Raw genomic sequence first — 19,347 nt, forward strand, 5'->3', positions numbered from 1 at the left:
AATATAAATAATAGTGAAAGGGAATATAAGGGAAGGGAGAAGAAATGTGTGGGAAATATCAGAAAGGGAGACAGAACATGAAGACTCCTAACTCTGGGAAACGAACTAGGGGTGGTAGAAGGGGAGGAGGGCGGGGGGTGGGAGTGAATGGGTGACGGGCACTGGGTGTTATTCTGTATGTTAGTAAATTGAACACCAATAAAAAATAAATTAAAAAAAAATAAAAATAAAAAAAAATAAAAAAAAAAAAGAATGGGAGACACGCATTTGTGCTAAGATCAAAATACCTTGGGCTCAGGGTTCTATTCTTTATTTACATTCCTGATGTTGGGAAATATATTAGGAAATAAATCATCTGATGATTGAAGACTAGCAAAAGACATTTAGTAAAATGTCAGCAAACCTGGGAAACAAGTTGGGAAGTAACTCTTCACAATGAAGAAACAAAATGGAAGAAAGTTTGAAACTGAGGGCAGCCCACCTAATGGGGAGGAAAATTATTTGTAGAATCCTGATGGAAAGATTTCACTGATGCAAAAACAAAAACAAAAAAAAAACAAAAAAAACAAACATTTCACCTGTTTAAAACATAATGGTTTTGGTCACTATTAAGCAATAACAGGTAAATTACCAGAACTGCTGTGACATTCTGGACTCTAAGATTCTTTCTTGGATGCCACTGGATAAAAGCACATAATAGGTCATCTGGAGTTCTCAGTCAGCTGCTTACATTCTACTCATGAAAGGAACTCAGAATGAAGCAATCAGTGAAGACAGTTATTGCCTCATGCTTTAGAAAAGGGGGGAAGAGAAAAATGTAAGATGTGTCTTGTTAACTGAGGTGCTGTGTTTCGTAGTATCAGGAGAAACATGGTAATAGCCAATAAAAACTCTGTAGTCTTTGTTGAACATAAAGTAATAAATGGACAAATGCAAAATACAATTTTATTTACCTGATTTTTTTCACATATAAACTTTCATGACAACAACATGTCCAGGCCTCCACAGGTACTTTTCATTTTCAGAAATCAAATCCAAACTTACTGGCCTTTTTGTTAAAAATGGTGGGAATTTTTCTAAGTAAGCAAATCGTCCCCTATTCTTAAATCCCCTTTAATACCTCTCACCTGTGTGCTCTATGAAGGCAAAATGTTCTGGCAATAGGGATACTGCTTTAAAGAAATTATAATCGAAAGATATTAAAAAATCATTTTGGCAGCTGGGGTGCCCAATTTTTCTTCATGATCTGGGCAATGTAAAGAAAAACATCTTGTTTGAGATATCAGCTCTTCTGAAATGAGACAGCAGCCAACAAGGCAAATGGTGCTAGTCTTTGTCAGTGTGACTCTCTGCTCCCATGTTGGATGTGATAGCCTTGTGTGAAGATCTGCTTTTAAAGTTTCTACTCCACTGGCCTCTGGAAGGCTGGGCTTGAGGCAGGTGAACATCTCAGAAATCCTTCGCCATCAGTACAGCAGGATGCTGATGATTTCATTTGACATTGAAAAAGCAAGGAAAGAGATGCTAGGCTTCTGTTATTATAGCCACACTGGGATTAGATGTAATGAATGTTTTTATTTGTGGACAGTGCAACTCAACTTAAAAGCAGACCATGCAGTGCCAATGTGTGGGGGTTCCTTGGTAGGTTGGTAGTGTTGACTAGCTACAGACCAACTGCACATCAGCCGACTATATGTGGATTCACTAGTGCATTTCAGGAACATAAGGTGTGAGAAGAACCCATAGTTACTGTTCTTGGCACAGTTGATAAATAGTACAGCTGCCATTGGAATACCAGAAGTCATTCTGCTGTGCTATCTGTGCAGAAAGGTTTGCTGTTGGTGGAGATGAAAAGCATTGCAGATGTCATCTTCCAAATACTGTGCTTTTCTTAGAGGCAGCCCACTGAAAGTCCAGGGTTCCAAAACCATTACTAGGAAATTGGTTTCACTATACTGTCCCCGAGGGTTATTTTGTTCAAAACCCCAAGTTTAAGTGAAGAGGAGTCATCTGTCCACACAATGGATGTGGAGAGACTCTTTTTTTTAGTTTTGAAAATAGATTTCCTCCGATGTTTGTGCAGCAGCTGTTTCAACTTGTCCTTGAAAAAGCTGGTTGTGAGAGTGTAGAGGATTGGGTTCAAGGCACTGTTTACTGGAAGGAAAAAAATGACTATCCAGGAGGTGATTGTGCCTGGAGGGGGAAATGAAGCGTGGAAAATTTCATGAAGTGGAAATTTTAAACAGACACAAATAACACATAAAACTTTGTAATTAATGCTATTTGGGGAGGGCTACCTAGTTCCCTTAAGTTTTCTTTCACCTTATTGAAAATCTCTCTGTGGGAAGAGCATAGGAACTATGAATCCAACACCCTACCTTTTCTGAATTTCAGTAACTGCTTGGTAGGTTATTTTAAGGTCAAATGAGAGGAAATATATAAAAAACACTTCATAGATATAAGTTGACATGTAATTTTTTTTTGTCCTTATTGCTTTTCTTGAAAGTTAAGTAAGAAAATGAGGAAATACTTCTTAATTAATAGATCAGGGTTCAGGAAATGTCTGGTCCAGGATCAGATCTGACTTTGATCTTAACTCCACTCCTGAAGGCCTTATTGCTGCCCCCCCCCCCCATAATCCAAACATCCTATCCAAAGTGGAGGCTGAAGATGTAAAGAGCAAATGAGAATACACCTTCCAACTTAATCAACCCTTTTGTGTGAAGCCTTACAGATACTAATTAGAATATTAAGGGAAAGATGTCACAAAAGTCCTTTGTGAGGAGAAATTTGTGATGATAGTGTCCTTTCCGAATACACCATGCACGTGGCTAGGATGAAGTGTGTTTTCCTCCTTATACACACCCTGCTTTTAGGGTCAGACACTTAGCTACGTGACTGTAGACAAATCACCTAGGCTCCCTGGACCTCAACTACCCTGTCTGTGAAAGGGGCTGATGATAACTTACTTGATCGAAGTCAGGGGGCTGGGTCAGAGTCGGCGGCTCTGCTGACGTCCCTCTTCAGCACTAATACTTGTGATTTTCCGACCCCACCACACTATGCTGCCTCTTCCCACATCTCCAAAAATGCAAACAACTCCCAGCTCAGGTGAAGAGCTGGATGGTGTCAGGCCAGGGATATATTCCTTGTCACTCTCCTTTGTCACCTTCTTTCTCCTCCCCACCCTCACAGTTTTCTTATCCTTTAGACATCTTTACTTGTTCTTCTTTGCCCTGCCTTGTTCCTTCCATCCTTTCTGTTCTTCTCTTTCTTTTCCATTTCTCCTAACTGCTTATTCTGACTTTTCCTCCTCTCTTTCCTCCTTTCCTGTTATCTCTCCCTTCTCCTTTTTTTCTATGTTTGCCTTCCTCTTTTCCCATCCCATCTTCTCTTTCTTGTCCTTATTTATTTTTTTTGAACTGGAAAGAATATGGAAGAAAAATATCTATATTTAGCATATCTTAGATTTATTAAAGTTTCATATTACTATATTACTTGTATTTAATTTTTAAAAATTAGACAATATGGACAGTGCATGATTGAAAAAAAAAAAAAAACAAAGAAAGACAGAACAAATTAAGTTGCTTTTTGTCTGTTATGTCCCCAAAGGAAATTGTGACCAGGAATGAGATTTCCCATTTAGTCTCAGGGCGACTCACACTAATTTAAGGTCAGCAGGTGAGTTCTGAAAAAGGAAAGCTAATGCTGGCTTCTCTTTCAGGCTGACCACAAATACTATCAATGACATGCCATGGTGGAGCACACCTCTGAGTTCTTAGAGAGTGGGGACATGACAGGTTTAGGTCAGTGAGTGCAGCATTTCCTACAACACACGGGAAGCCGGGCAAATAAGAAGGGGCTTAGTAAAAAATGATCAAGGCTACTCTCTTTGGTCCATTGACTAATTCAAGACAAACCTCAAAGTATTGAACTATAAATGTGCAGAGAGATTGATGTAAGAATATTTTCACAAGGCTTTTATTTTTCCTATTCCAATTTCCCTCTCACCATTAACTGAAATGTCGAAGGCTTTCCAAGGCTGATGATTACTGCTGTGGCTCTCAGATACCCTGGATCACCAGACTTCTCTTGAATCTAAATCGGACAGTGTTCTGGGCTGAATTGTGTCCCCTCAAATCCATACATTGAAGTCCTAAACCCAAGGACCTCAGAATGTGACTATTTGGAGACAGCCTTTAAAGATGTCATTAAATTAAAATAAGGCCATTAGAGTGGACTTTATTCCAATTTAACGGGTGTGCTCATAAGAAGAAGGAAACTTTCATATAGGAGAGATACTGTGGGAATATGTACAGAGGAAAAGATCATGTGAAAACATAGTGAGAAAGTGACAATCTGCAGGCCAAGGAGAGAGGCCACGGCAGAAATCTGACATTTAATTCTGGACTTCCAGCCCTTTAGAACAGTGAAAAATAAATTTCTGTTGCTTTAGCCACCCAATTTGTGTTACTCTGTTATGGCAGCTCAAGCAGAGTAATACAGAGAGAAAAAGCCTCAAGGAGTTGACAAACTCACAGAATATGAAAACTGGAAGGAATGTGAGAGGCCATATGAAAATCATCTCAGTGAGGTGAGGTGAGGTGACCTCCCTATGTTTCCTCAATTGGTCAGTCGGGGGTGGGGTGGGGGTCAGGACAGAAACCCAGGACTGCTGCCTCACTTGGTTTTTCTTCCACCACACAAGGCTGCCTCCTCCCACATCCAAAAGAAGCAAGTGCTGAAGTGGTGAAGGACATCAAAAGGCATGAAAAGAGAAGTTGGGGGGGTTGATAGGATCATCCCTTTCACACCATGTTCCACCACACTTGGACCAGCTCAGCATCTTTCATTGAAGAAGCATTTATTAAATAACATTATGTGAAAAGCACTGTGGAAAGATGAATAAGACATGGTCCCTATCATCCTGAAGCTTATCATCTGAAGGGAGAAATGAATGTATTCAAAAATAACACTGATGGAAGGCAGTTCACATGAGGCTAATAAGTGAAGTGTAAACAAAATGTAACAGACATTTGAACAACTGGGTTGGATGGGAATGGTTTGGAGAGAAGTCTGGAATGATACCATGGAAGAAGGAGTATTTGGATAGAATTGTGAAGGATGAGAAGGGGTATTTAGTAAGCTAGAGTCTTACAGGTTGAAGATACAATCCGGGTGGAAGGAACAACTTCAGCAAAGGCAAAAAACATCAAAAAGGTGCAGAAGAAAAAAACCCCAATAATTCTAATGGGCCTGGATCACAGAATGCATGAGGGCTGGGTGGGAGGTAAACATTTCTAATACTGATCCCAATATTTGGACTTTATTCCCTGAGCAATGGTGGCCAAAGGACATTTCAGTCCTGTTGAATTTGGAATGTAAGGCTGTAAAACTTGAGCTATCCAGGAAGCTTAGTAGACTGGACAATTAATCAAGTTCCCCATCTTCATGAACTCTGCTCCTCACGTCCACCTTGGCTCTCCCCGATCCCTGGGCAATGGCATGCACATTCAGTGCACAGCCTCTGTTCTCACTGCCCAGGAGAAGTTCCTAAGTAGTCAGCCCTGATCTCTCTCTTAATCTGTACTTTCACACCTTACATGGCTCTAGAGAACATCTCTGCCTTGCTGTCAGGCAAAACTGACAGGTGAAGGGGAAGCTGTGGATGTTGTGTGTCATTTTGCAGTGAGGCATTTGATAAGGCCCTCCATGACTTTATGCACAAGCCAGAGGGACATAAACTGTTACAGCTGTTTGTTATTTGAAGATTCATGCTTTTATAAGTGCTTCTGAAGTGCCAAGCCCATGTGTGACCATGGGGTGCCAAGATGAATAAGACACAATTCCTGCCCTGGATGAAACTCCCCAAATAGAAAGTCTATTTCACTGAGAGTTGGGCCAAAGCCCTGAAGGTTCCCTTCCTAGGTCCTAGAAAGAGATTCAAGTGAAATCCTAACTCATGAAAGGTTTTTTCCTCTGGTTGAAGTAAGGGTATATGTGGGAAACCTGGCCTTTTGGGTGAAGGACTTCCACAGACTATCTGACATTTTGCAGAGTGGAGCCTAGTGTGACAACCACAGCTCAAGGACCATGAAACAGACTGGTGGTTCTTAATCAGGGGTGTGTGTCTCAGAATCACTTGAGGAAATTTTCCAAAAAGCAGTGTGTAGCCCTTTGCCCATATAGATTAAATCTAGAAGCCCAGAGTGAGACCTGGGCATGTATATTTTTATTTTTATGTGTACTCTTGGTTAAGACCCAGTATCTAGCTCAGGTAGAAATAAGACACTAAATCTTAGATTTATTTCTAGCTCCTGTTTTCTGAACATCCTTATCTGGATTGAACCACTGATCAGTTTCTTAGAATATAGATCATAAAATATTGAGGAAAATAATAGCTGTTTGTACCAAAGTCGTCGTAGGTATTGACAAAGTATTTACTATATGTAAGGCATCGTATTCTGACCTCATCAAGGGGTGTAGAATGGCACAATGCACTTGGGAATAATAGAAGGGACTGACCTGGTATTTCCACCCGGAAGAGGGAGAGAATTTTAATTACAAATACAGGAATCCAGCAGATGGCATCAGAGAACACTATAAAAAAGAAACGATTTGCAACAGCCACCTCTCTTCCAATGGGATTCCTCACTTCTGAAGTCTGCAAGGCAGTTTTTTTAATGGAACAGAACATAATAGTATAGGAAAACACAATGATGAGAAAAGCCAGCAAGTTCACACCTGTTGGGAAAAGCACAGCTCTTAACATCTCAGGTGTATAAATCGACAATAAAAATATTGTGTTACATAGATGCTCACTATGGTGCCCCTTATGCTGTACTTCCAAGAAGCATTCTTTTGTATAAGCTCGGTGGTAATCAGCTAAAAACCCTGACTCTAAGGCTTGAAGCTGGAATAAGCTAATGGAATTGGGTTTGTCAGATCAAAAAGATATTTGAAATACACAAACTCTTTATGAAGAGTTACAGAGCTCTGAAATTCAGATCTAGGTGTATCATGAGGTGGATTTTAGCTTTTTTTTAAAGCCAGAAAAAAGCTCTTTTCATTTTTTGCTCTCTGCAAATTCAGATCTTAAGGGATTACTGTAATCATATGTACATCTCAAAAAATAAACATGACCTCATTTCTTTATCTTATAAATATGAACAAGACAACCTTGGAATATCAAGAAGATAATAGCCTCAGAAACATTTCTCACTTTTTTTTTTTTGGTCCTAAGTAAAAATCATACATAAAATGAAAATTCATTCTTTTAGATAACTAACAGGAATTTAAACTATAATTCAGAACACTTTAGCCTTGTTTTAGAGAAAAAAGAAATAAGAAAAAATAAAAAATTCAATGATATGAGTTATTTTCTTAGGGTCAAATATGTTTAGATGATTCTCACTTAACATTACCATCTTATAATTTTGTTAGTCACTTTGTCATATTATGTCTATAATAAAAATCCTAAGAGTAATGATTTTATTCTTCATTGTGAACATAAAATATGCATGCAGTTTCAAAGTTGTTTAAAAAAAATGTTCTTCTGAATCTAGATTATATGTAAAAAGGGTCAGGTCTTGGGTAAAATTATATAAAGTCCTAGTGTTCTGTTGTTTTTATCCAAAACATTTCACATTCCACAAAATCTCATATAATAAAGCTGTACATTAGAATTTTATAAAATTGGTTTATGTTAAGCCTCTTGTCAGAAACTTCAGTTAAGAATAAAAGAAAATGATTGTTAAAAATGATCCTCTGGTGCAAATTATGAAAACAGGCTTGAATGGATCAAAAGTGTGTGTTCTGAAAGCACCATCGGGATTAACCATGAGAAGTTAGCAATTGGAGATAGTGGGAGAGAGGCATATGGAAACTGTAGTATTCTTGCAACTTCTCTTTAAATCTAATTCCATTCTAAAATAAAGAATTCATTTAAAAATAGTGTACTCTTATACTCTTTAAAGAGAAGAAAGGAATTTAGGACTCCTTCCCTCATAGGTTATTCACATATATATAGATGATGATGAGATATGTGTGTGTATGTGTATCCTTTTGTCTATCTGGAATACATCACAGGTGCCAAACCCATTTTAGCCTACCTTGCCCCCTTTAACTTTAAGATCCAGACACACCTAACTCGTTGGTCCCTCATCTGGGCCTGTTCCTTGGCTGTGGGCCTCTATTTCCATGTCTTTTCCTGGAATTAGATTTCACTTAGCTAATACCTCCTTAATCTTAGGGCCTAAGGATTTGGATTCATTTCTACCGGAAAGGCTTCCCTCCTGCTCAGATTGGAGCTCTAGAACATTCAGTACTCCTCCTTTATGTCATTTGTGAGTCTGTGTTGTAAGAATGTGTTTACTTGCCTTTATCTCCCTTTCTGGTGGCAGGTCTGTGAGGGCTGATCTGTTATTATCTCCAGGGCTCAAAATAATGCCTGGCCTATAGCAGGTGTTTAATAAATCCTTGATGAATCAGTGAATGTAATGTAGTATGTGTGTATGTGTGTGTGTGTGTGTGTGTGTGTGTATGTGTGAGGGAGGGAGCGTCTCTATAAAGTGCATCTATGCTAGAAACAGCTTACAATATCCATGAAAAAATAGCTATAGAACAGGACAGTATGTGAAGAGTATTATTAAAATGGTGCTAAGAAAGTATATTTCTCAGAAGAGAAGGAATAGATAGATAGCTGGGACTGGTGGTTAGAGCCATTTTGTGATGTGTTTTAAGTGATTTACACTTGACAATGGCAGTAGCTGGGAGTCATTGAAGGTCTTGGAGCAGAGGCAAACACAGTCTTTTCGATACTCAGGTAGTGAACAGATAAATAGGAGAGAGAAAGCCTTTGAGACAAAAGACTAGTAAGGTCCAATGTACTAAACCCTTATTTATAAGCCCTTAAGGGTTGAGATAGTGAGGCTTTAAATGAAGGTGATAGTAAGTACAGACTGGAAGAAATAGAAGGCAGAGGCATTTTTTGATGAAAAAAAAATTCTTTGAAAAAGAAAGGATGATAGAGCTTATTGACCACTTAGATGAGGGGGAAAAGGTGAGAGGAGGTAATTAAAAAGATAAAGCTGCCCTAGTTAAAGAAATGACATGGAAATCATCTAAAGATTAAGCAGGAAGGATACCTATTAGACAATAACAAAAGTTTTTTTTTCCAAACTTAGAGAACTAAACTTCTCATTCATTTTTTTTTTTTTTTTTTTTTTTTTTAGTGAGAAAGTAGATCTTCTGTTCTAAAAAATTGGGGGATTATGAAAATTGAAAAGCAAATACTTATATTAAGCACTCTTACATTGTCGGCTTTAGAGTTACATTTACCAAAGGCAACTTTCCTGCTATTTCCATTCTGATAATCTCCTGCTAGTGGGTTCCCAGAATTTTATTATTCTTATTTACTTAACTCATATCTAGATTGTAAAAAAAAAAAATGAGTTCAGATAGGGTCCCAGGCCATGGCCTAAACTAGAATTTCTCCAGCTCATAATCACAATGTGAAAATCCAGGGGTCTTACAGATAATAAGAGATCATCCAGGGATTCTGATGGGATGGTTTTGTTTCCCATACTGAATCTCTACAATAAAAGTTTAATAAAAACTATAAATACTCAGTGAGAACTTTTCTTTAAAAAAGGACACAGTCTGAAGTATAATCATTTACTTCTTGAAATGGACAAATACACCTTTGCTGAAATTTATGGTATTTCTATCAGGATTATATTGGCCCAGAAAATGCAAAATATAAATTACCTAGAAAAATTCCAAGAGAATACCCTTTGCTTCCAATGTCTTCTGTTTGGTCATAATAAAGTGGAAAACATACACCATTTTTTCCATAAAAATTGCCAAAATAATCCTCCTTCCAAAATGGAATCACAGCTATTAAAAATCCCACAATCCAGATGCAAATGAGGATGACCATGGTCTGCCATTTTCCAGGACGAATGTTACTGAAGGGAAAGACAATGGCCAGGAATTTCTCCAAAGTCAAGTATGTCAGCAGCAGGACGGACACTTCAGTAGACAGCATGGCCAGGAACCCCATGAGACGGCACTGTAAACTCTCCATCCACAGCAGCGCATACTTCTGATACTGCCCTCGGTATTTTATATCAAAAAAGCCAATGAAGAACAAATAAACACCCATCAGGCAGTCTGCACCTGTTAAAGAATCAATACAGTGTCTGTTGGTGGTTCCCAAACATCTCTGTTTTGGTTTTCTAATTAGGTATTCCTCTTCCATCCTGTATTAAATGAACTAATACAAACACCTACAGCAGTCTCTAGAAGCCAATGGAGTTCACGAAAGTTGTCCTAATTCTAAAGTACCATACTGGGTCTTTGTTTTATAATTTAAAAACAGTGGTGATGTGTGGGGGAGTATTTTTTGTGGGGAATCTATTTTTTTTGAATAATAAATTTATTTTTTATTGGTGTTCAATTTGCCAACATACAGAATAACACCCAGTGCTCATCCTGTCAAGTGCCCCCCTCAGTGCACCCCACCCCCCTCCCTCCTCCCCTTCCACCACCCCTAGTTCGTTTCCCAGAGTTAGGAGTCTTCCATGTTCTGTCTCCCTTTCTGATATTTCCTACCCATTTCTTCTCCCTTCCCCTCTATTCCCTTTCTCTATTATTTATGGGGAATCTATTTTTAAAACAGTAAACAAGTATTACTTGCATAGTCAATAAAGAGAGTAATTTCCTGGGCTTGAGGAATATGGGTGCTATTGTAATTGAAGGTTAGAACTTAGTTTATAACCCACAACCTGTCTTCCATAATCTCTCTGTTGATTCACTGGCTGGCCCCCCTGTTACCCCATTTCCAATATAAAACCCCAATCGGTGGGTTCTGGATTACTGCAAATTCATTCAGTCTAAAACAGAGAGCCAAAGAGAACAGTACTTCATACTTAGAACAAAAATTGCCCACCTCACCATTTATGTTAAGTGCCATTGTTGAAGACCAGTATGAATCTAGTGCACAGGTCACAGAAGACATCCTAAACCCATTTAGATAGGAAACATACTTACAACAAAGGATTTTGATGGATGTAGCGTGAGTTGTATTTTCAGCTTTAATGAAAGATCTCATGCCAATGACAAAAAGATTTCCAAAGCAGGTTATGAAAGCTATAACCCAGACAAATATTCTGAGGATATTGTTAGCCAAGAGGTCCTCAAATGAAGAAATGCCGTCAGTCAAGGGCATACATATGCGGACATGGGGAGCATACGAGCAGTATCGAAAGTTTTTGAAATAACTAAATTCAAAGGGAAAAAAAGAGTCACTTTACAGCAATGACAGAGAAACTACAGTTGCCGTCCTATAATAGAGCTGCTGCTCTGTCAGGTAGGCAATGTCACTAGGTCTGTTTATTTTTGTTTAGTATTGATTATGCAATTATAAAATTCTTCATTAAATATTATATTACTCTAGACAATGTTCTTCTTGGAAAGGTAGAGAACCTGAAGGATGTAGAAATTTTGTGGCTTGACTGAGATGAATCAGGGGAGGAAATGAGAATGTGAAGTCTCCAGAACTCCATTTTTTCCTCATCCCATTGGATTATTCTCTAAGGCATTATAAAAAGTAAATTGTCATTGTTATACTGATCTGCAGCAAACATTTAGGGGCTTGGGTTTGGGATGTAAAGGACATAGGGTAGCTCACTGAAAACACCCCTGTCTTGGACTTCTTTTTAAGTATACTCACTTAGCCAGCCTCCTTTTCCCTGACCCTGGCAGGAAGGGAGGGTCTCTGATACTAGGAAAACTCAGTCTCCCAGGAGCTAGGAGAAGAAGCAGATTTCTTACCAGGGCCTACAAGGGCTTAAACAATTTCTACAGGCAAATATAGGTTTGCTTGTGATCAATGTATTTATTTTTATGATCTAGATGTGTGGATGCTTGACGTGTTTGTATTCGGAGATCATTTGGCTTACTGCCATTCCTCAAACCTGTGTATTTAGGGTTTTTATCTCCCCATGAAACTTATTTCATTTTTGTTCTCTTGTACTACCTCTTTTAGCTCATTTCTCTTTGTCTAATCCTTTTTTGCCATCTCCCTATTCAGTTTTGAGACTAGCAAGTTAGACCAAGTTTTACTTTGCTGGGACCTCAAAGCCGCTGGGATTGATTGGCTGCCTACATCCACCTCACCTTCCCTTCCTTGTTCATGCCACTCAGGAATATTGGCTTTATTCCATTTTTCAAACAAGTCAGGCTCACCTCTCTTCTCAGGGCAGTGCTTTTGCTATTCCCTCTGCCTGGAAGATTCTTCCCTCAGATATTGCCAGGCCTGGTCCCTCCCTCCATTCAGGCCTGCTCAGATGTCACTTCTCCCTTCTAGAAGCCATCTGTGACCTCTCTCTGTCCCTTCATATTGCTATACTTTTCTTCACAGTGTTTATTCATTATTTATTTGTTCACTTTCTGTTTCCCCAAGCTAAATGGAAGCTCCATGAGGTAGACACTTCTGTCTCCTGTTTATCCTGTGATCTCAGATCTAGAACAGTGCCTGACACATGGGAAGTACTCAAAAATACTTCCTAAATGAGCAAATAAATGATGGATAATTTCGTGCTGGATTTGTCAAGTAGAGAAATGGAGGACAACTCCTGCCCTCAAGTAACTTACAGTCTAGCTTCCTGAAATCATCTATCCTATTAAAGGAACTTGATGTATAATTCCATTTTTATCTTCTCCTTGCCTGGAGTCCTTGGCACACACTTGACCTGACCTCTTAGTTCCTTTAAGTTTCCATTATGTCCTGTCTTCAGATAGACAAAGCTAGGGTCTCTCTTGGTCATTCAACCTCTCCTACTGCTGTGACCATGGCATTGGTTGGCAGGTGGAAGGGCTGGGGGTTATGAGGTGGAGAGGTTTCAATAAATGGTGGACAAGGAAGGTAAAGAATAAGCAGGTCACTTAGTAGGGAAGTAACTAAAGTAACACATTTTCTATCAATTGTTAGAAAATTGTTAGGTCCTTCTTAACCTCAGCCAGAGGTTCATATTTTAAGTGGCAGCTTCTTCATCAGGTTCTAAAAAGGACCTCATATTCTACTTGCAACAAGGAAATTATATAGCCTCACTGAATATTTAGCCTCATTAAATATTTAAATAGGAATATTTTCTATTGGTGCCACAGAAAGAGAAATTATGAAAACCATGTGGATATGCATCAAATACTTGTCTTTTAGTAACTATCACACCTACTGCAGAGACATAAACAAAATGTTCTCTCGAAAAAGCACCTTTACACCAACCATTTCATCCACTTGCTGCACCCAACTTGTAATCTTACACCGAATCCTCCCTATTGTTATGGATAACAAGGGTTAATTTTTGAAATCATGAACACATAGATTACACAGTTGATAAAGAAATGATCATGTCATAAACACATATATTAACACAACTTACACAGTGCACTTTAGCCAAATATATTAAAGTGACATCAAAAACTACTATAAAGATTAATTACCTCCATTTTGTAGTGCACTTAGTAACAGTAACAACACCTGGAATTTATATAGCACCTTTCTTCCTAAGGGCTCAAATCTTAGAGCAGCCGACTGCTCACTCATGTGAGGTGAATTAATGTTTCCAGGTCTCCTGAGTACCATTTAGCCAGTGACTTCATCTTGTGTAATGTGTGGTACCCTGATCTCTTATTGGGCCTCAATTGGATAAACAGCGTGTTTCCAGAGAGAAGTGTCATTCATGTCGGCACATCATAATATTGAACTCTATTTGAACAGGGACCAAAGGTGACAAAATTAAAAAGTTCTCAATAAAAAGACTTTTCTTGCATAAAAACACATTGCAGTGATACATTAGACAGTTTACACTAGAACATCGGCAATATTTCACCATGCTTACTTCTCCATTCTTACATACATACATACATGTGAGAAAGATTCATCATGGGTTGAAACATCCGTGTGTTTATATTTGGAATCTCTATCCTTTCCAGGTCTCTGGAAAATATGCATAATAGGTTTCATGTTTTCAGGGCTTAACTTTTTAGTAATGGCATTTTGTCATATCCTAAATACCATGCTTCAAAGTCTTGTTACCAATTCAAATTAGGATGAAAATCTTATGGTAAACTACCTTAGAAGATCACCATTTTTCTTTAGGATTTCTGGAAGTTGGAGCTGATTTTGTCATTTTATATGCAGAACATTTTCATGCATTTCTTTGATTTAAAAATGACAGCAAAGATTTGTGTGATCATAAAATTGGCTATGTAGTTTGATTTTATAGACCATGCCATGTGAGTTTTGGGGGGTTTCAGACAGGAAATGATATTTTCAACCTGAGAACATCACTGAAGTAGGTTTTGTGAGAACTTGGATTCAAATAAAGTTGTTTCTTAAAGATGCCAAAAGAGTAGGGATCCTCAACTCATCTGGTCCCACAAACTTACATTCAAAACATCTTGAACACCTATGAATTTGACCTGAGATTTAAAGAGATAACAGCTGGAACACTACAGAGAGAAAAATTTCTCTTCTAACAAGGTAGGAAAGTGAAAAATAAAAAATAAAAAAAGAATAAATTAGTAGAGGGGAGCCGCCAGTAGCCAGGCTAGAGTGGAGCGGTGAAAGCCTCCGGGGCACAAAAGCCCAGCCTGGAGAAGTGGGAACTTTAAAAATCCATGCTGGACTTTTCCCTCATGGAAAAGTGCTTAGCAGGGAAATCGGGCAGAATCATAGGAGGGGCAATGAAGCCTCAAGATTCCTGGAATCACTATAAGAGGAGGGGCAGCGGGATCCCTGGGTGGCGCAGCGGTTTGGTGCCTGCCTTTGGCCCAGGGCGCGATCCTGGAGACCCGGAATCGAATCCCACATCGGGTTCCCGGTGCATGGAGCCTGCTTCTCCCTCTGCCTATGTCTCTGCCTCTCTCTCTCTGTGACTATCATAAATAAATAAAAATTAAAAAAAAAAAAAAAAAAAGAAGAGGGGCACCGAGGGGGAATCTCACTGCAAACCAGGGTCCGATATGGGTAAAGGACTGGAGTGCTGCAGCCCTCGGGGCATTTGAGAGAAACCAATTGGTTAGGTGGTCCAGCTCCGGACAGAGGTGGCTGTGCCCCATTCCCATTGGGAGAGGCATTCTCTGGGAGCGTGGGTCCAGTGGTACAGGGCTCTGAATCCCAGGGCACCCAAGCAGACAAAGCCAGCGATTCTGCATTTCTCCTGGGACAGGTGGAAGCAGGGAGGGCACGGGAAAGCGAGAACTCTACTGCCGCTGGGTGCCCAGCAAACTGTGCAGATCAGGGCACCCGGGCCTGCTCCCTGGAGCATCTAGGCCAGTGAGGACTGGGAGACTGCGGTTAGTTACTCGTTGGGAGCTCGACTCCAGAGTTGGAAATCTGGCCACTGCCATTGTTTTTCCTCCTTGTTTCACTTTGTGCCGGGGTGAGGCAGGGCTGCTACGAAACAAAGGCCTCACAGGAAAAACAGCTCCCACTGAGCTTGGCACCTGGTAAGGGGTGGGGCTTCTCTGCCCAGGGACAGACATCTGAGAATCAGCACAGCATACCCCTCCCCCAGAAGAACTGCTGGAAGAACAGGGGAAGAGCAAGTTCATTGACCAAGCAGTGCTGGAAAGCTCCAGGACTGAGGGAAAATAGTATATAGAACTAGAGGGTCCTTTGTTCTTCTTTTTTCTTTTTCCATTATGACTCATTTTTATATCAGACAAAAAATTTCAGTATTTTTTTCTCTTTTCCCACCTTAACTACAATATTTTACCAGTTCTTCATTTTTAAGTTTTTTTTTTTCCTTTTTGACTTTCATATTTCTACAATTAGCTGTCTTAGATATATTTTTCACTTCTGGATTCCCTTCAATGTATTCAATTTAATTTTGGTAGATATATGAGATATGGGTTTTTGTTCTTTGTTTTTTCTGCCTCATTTTGCTTTACAATGGTGGAAGTTAGTGCCTTCTGAAATACTACCAACATACACCCAGAACCAAGTGGAACACCATGTTGGTCAATTCTGTGAGATTATATTCTGTCTTCCTTCTCATTCTGTCCCCTCTTTGATCTTGTTTGTTTTGGGGGTCAATGTTGGGGCTTTCTACAAGTATTGCTGGTTTATATAAATTTGAGATTGAGCATCTTCTAACATACAGAACAAAATATACTCAGAAACAAGAGAATCACCAACTAGAAACCCTCAAGTAGACTACATTCTCTCTCCATTGCTTCCTTACCACCACCATCCCCCCTTTTTCTCCTTTTCCACTTTACTTTTTTTCCCCTTTTCTTTACTTTTCCCCCCTTTTTCTTTTTTCTTCTTTGTTTTTGGTTTTTGGCTTTTTATTTTTACTACTTTGTTTTAAAATTTGTTTCTTATTTTAATGGTCCTTTTATTTTATTTTGTTCTGTTCTTCTTTTTTCTTTTATTTTCTGGTCTCTGACCTCTTAAATCATCTAGGGTGTATTTTACTTAGGTCGTGGTTGATATTTTTGACTCAGCCCATTCATACAGCCACTCTGCACTGGACAAAATGACTAGAAGGAAGAATTCACCACAAAAGAAAGAACCAGAAACAGTATTACCTGCCATAGAGTTACAGAATTTGGATTTAAATATGATGTCAGAAATTCAATTCAGAAATACAATTATAAAGCTACTGGTGGCTCTGGAAGAAAGCATAAAGGACTCTAGAGACTACTGCAGAATTGAGATCTAATCAGGCTGAGAATAAAAATAGGTTATATAGATGCAATCCAAAATGGATGCTCTAACCACTAGGGTTAATGAGGTGGAAGAGAGAGTGAGTGACAAAGAAGACAAGTTGATGGTAAGGAAGGAAGCTGAGGAAAAAAGAGAAAAACAATTAAGAGCCCATGAGGAGAGGCTTAGGGAAATAAATGATAGCTTGAGAAAGAAGAATATGATTGGAAGAGACTGAGAGAGAGAGAGGACCACAAAGTATATTTGAACAAACCATAGCTGAGAGAACTTCCCAAAGTTCAGGCATTAAGATCCAAGGGATAGACAGGACCCCCCAAAATCAATAAAAACTGCTCAACACCTCAACATTTAATAGTGAAACTTGTAAATTTCAAAGATAAAGAGAAAATTCATAAAGCAGCTCAAGACAAGAGATTCTTAACTTATATGGGGGAAAATATAAGATTAACAGCAGACCTCTCCACAGAGACCTGGCAGGCCAGAAAGGGCTGGCATGATATATACAGGGTACTAAATTAGAAGAACATGCAGCCAAGAATACCTTATCCAGCAAGGCTGTCATTCAGAATAGAAGGAGGGATAAAGAGCTTCCAGGACGTGCGGAAACTGAAAGAATATGTGACCACCAAACCGGCTCTCCAGAAATATTAAGGGGGAACCCTTAATAGTTAATAAACTATCTTTCAATAGTTACTCTGAATGTGAATGGGCTAAATGATCCCATCAAAAGACAGGGTATCGGACTGGATAAAAAAAGCAAGACCCATCTATTTGCTGTCTACAAGAGACTCATTTTAGACCTAAGGACACCTCCAGCCTGAAAATGAAGGGGTGGAGAACCATTTACCATTCAAATGGTCCTCAAAAGAAAGCTAGGGTAGCAATCCTCATATCATATAAATTTAAGTTTATCCCAAAGACTGTAGTAAGATATGAAGAGGGACACTATATCATACTTAAAGGGTCCATCCAACAAGAAAACCTACCAATCATGAATATGTATGCCACTAAAGAGGGAGCTGCCAAGTATATCAATCAATTAATAACCAAAGTAAAGAGATACTTAGATAATAAGACATTAATGGGAGGAGACCTCAACATGGTACTTTCTGCAAATGACAGATATTCTAAGCAGAACATCACCAAAGAAACAAGGACCTTAAATAATACACTTGACCAGATGGATTTCACAGATATATACAGAACTTTCCATCAGAATGCAACTGAATACACATTCTTATCAAGTGCACATAGAATTTTCTTCAGAATAGACCACATACTGGATCACAAATCAGGTCTCAACTGATACCAAAAGATTGAGATTGTTCCCTGCATATTTTCAGACCACAATGCTTTGAAACTAGAACTCAATCACAAGAAGAAATTTGAAAGAAACTCAAACAAGTGGAGGTTAAAGAGCATCCTACTAAAAGATCAATGTGTCAACCAAGAAATTAGAGAATGATTAAAAAAATTGATGGAAACTAATGAAAATGAAGATACAACCATTCAAAATCTTTGGCATACAGCAAAAGCAGTCCTAAGAGGGAAATACATCGTGATACAAGCCACCCTCAAAAAATTGGGAAAAAAAACCCTCAAATACACAAGCTAACCTCACACCTAAAGGAATTGGAGAAAGAACAATAAATGAAACTTACACCAAGCATAAGAAGAGAGTTAATAAAGATTCAAGCAGAACTCAATGAAATAGAGACCAGGAGAACTGTAGAACAGATCAACAAAACCAGGATCTGGTTCTTTGAAAGAATTAATAAGATAGATAAATCCCTAGCCAGCCTTATCAAAAAAAAAGAGAGAAGACTCAAATTAATAAAATCACGAATGAAAGAGGAGAGATCACAACCAATACCAAGGAAATACAAACGATTTAAAAAACGGATTATGAGCAAATATATGCCAACATATTAAGCATTCTAGAAAAAAATGGATGCATTTCTGAAAAACCACAAATCACCAAAACTGGAACAGGAAGAAATTGAAAGCCTGAACAGGCCAATAACCAGTGAGGAAATTGAAGCAGTCATCAAAAACCTCCCAAGACACAAAAGTCCTAGGGCCAGATGGCTTCCCAAGGGAATTCTATCAAACGATTAAAGAGAAATACTACCCATTCTACTAAAGTGGTTTTGAAGGATAGAATGGGACAGAATACTTCCAAACTTGTTTTATGAGGCCAGCATTATCTTGATTCCAAAACCAGACAAAGACTCCACCAAAAAAGAATTATAAACAAATATCCATAATGAACAAAGATGCAAAAATTCTCAACAAGATACTAGCCAATAGGATCCAGCAGTATATTAAGAGTATTATTCACCATGACCAAGTGAGATTTGTCCCCAGAATGCAAGGTTGGTTCAACACTCGTAAAACAATCAATGTGATAGATCATATCAACAAGAGAAAAAACAAGAACCATATGATCCTCTCAATAGAGGCAGAGAAAGCATTTGATAAAATACAGCATCCATTCCGATTAAAACCCTTCAAAGTGTAGAGATAGAAGGAACATTCCTCAATATCTTAAAAGCCATTTATGAAAAGCCCACAGCAAATATTCTCAATGTGGAGAAACTTTCTCC

General features: G+C 38.7%; 1 protein-coding gene across 1 annotated transcript in view; it reads right to left on the reverse strand.

The window, feature by feature from the left end:
• Positions 1 to 1,004: 1,004 nt before the first annotated feature.
• RXFP2 (relaxin family peptide receptor 2) overlaps positions 1,005 to 19,347 on the reverse strand; it is a 50,428-nt gene continuing 32,085 nt past the window's right edge. Inside the window, exons 14-18 of the mRNA XM_072797117.1 lie at positions 13,931 to 14,002; positions 11,053 to 11,282; positions 9,769 to 10,179; positions 6,526 to 6,744; positions 1,005 to 2,193 (exon numbers count right to left, since the gene is read on the reverse strand). Coding sequence (XP_072653218.1) covers positions 1,934 to 2,193; positions 6,526 to 6,744; positions 9,769 to 10,179; positions 11,053 to 11,282; positions 13,931 to 14,002 — 1,192 coding nt within the window. The 3' untranslated portion in view covers positions 1,005 to 1,933. The remainder of the gene's footprint in view (positions 2,194 to 6,525; positions 6,745 to 9,768; positions 10,180 to 11,052; positions 11,283 to 13,930; positions 14,003 to 19,347) is intronic.

Source organism: Canis lupus, chromosome 24, assembly GCF_048164855.1.
Source record: "Canis lupus baileyi chromosome 24, mCanLup2.hap1, whole genome shotgun sequence".
In the NCBI taxonomy this organism is placed as follows: domain Eukaryota; kingdom Metazoa; phylum Chordata; class Mammalia; order Carnivora; family Canidae; genus Canis; species Canis lupus.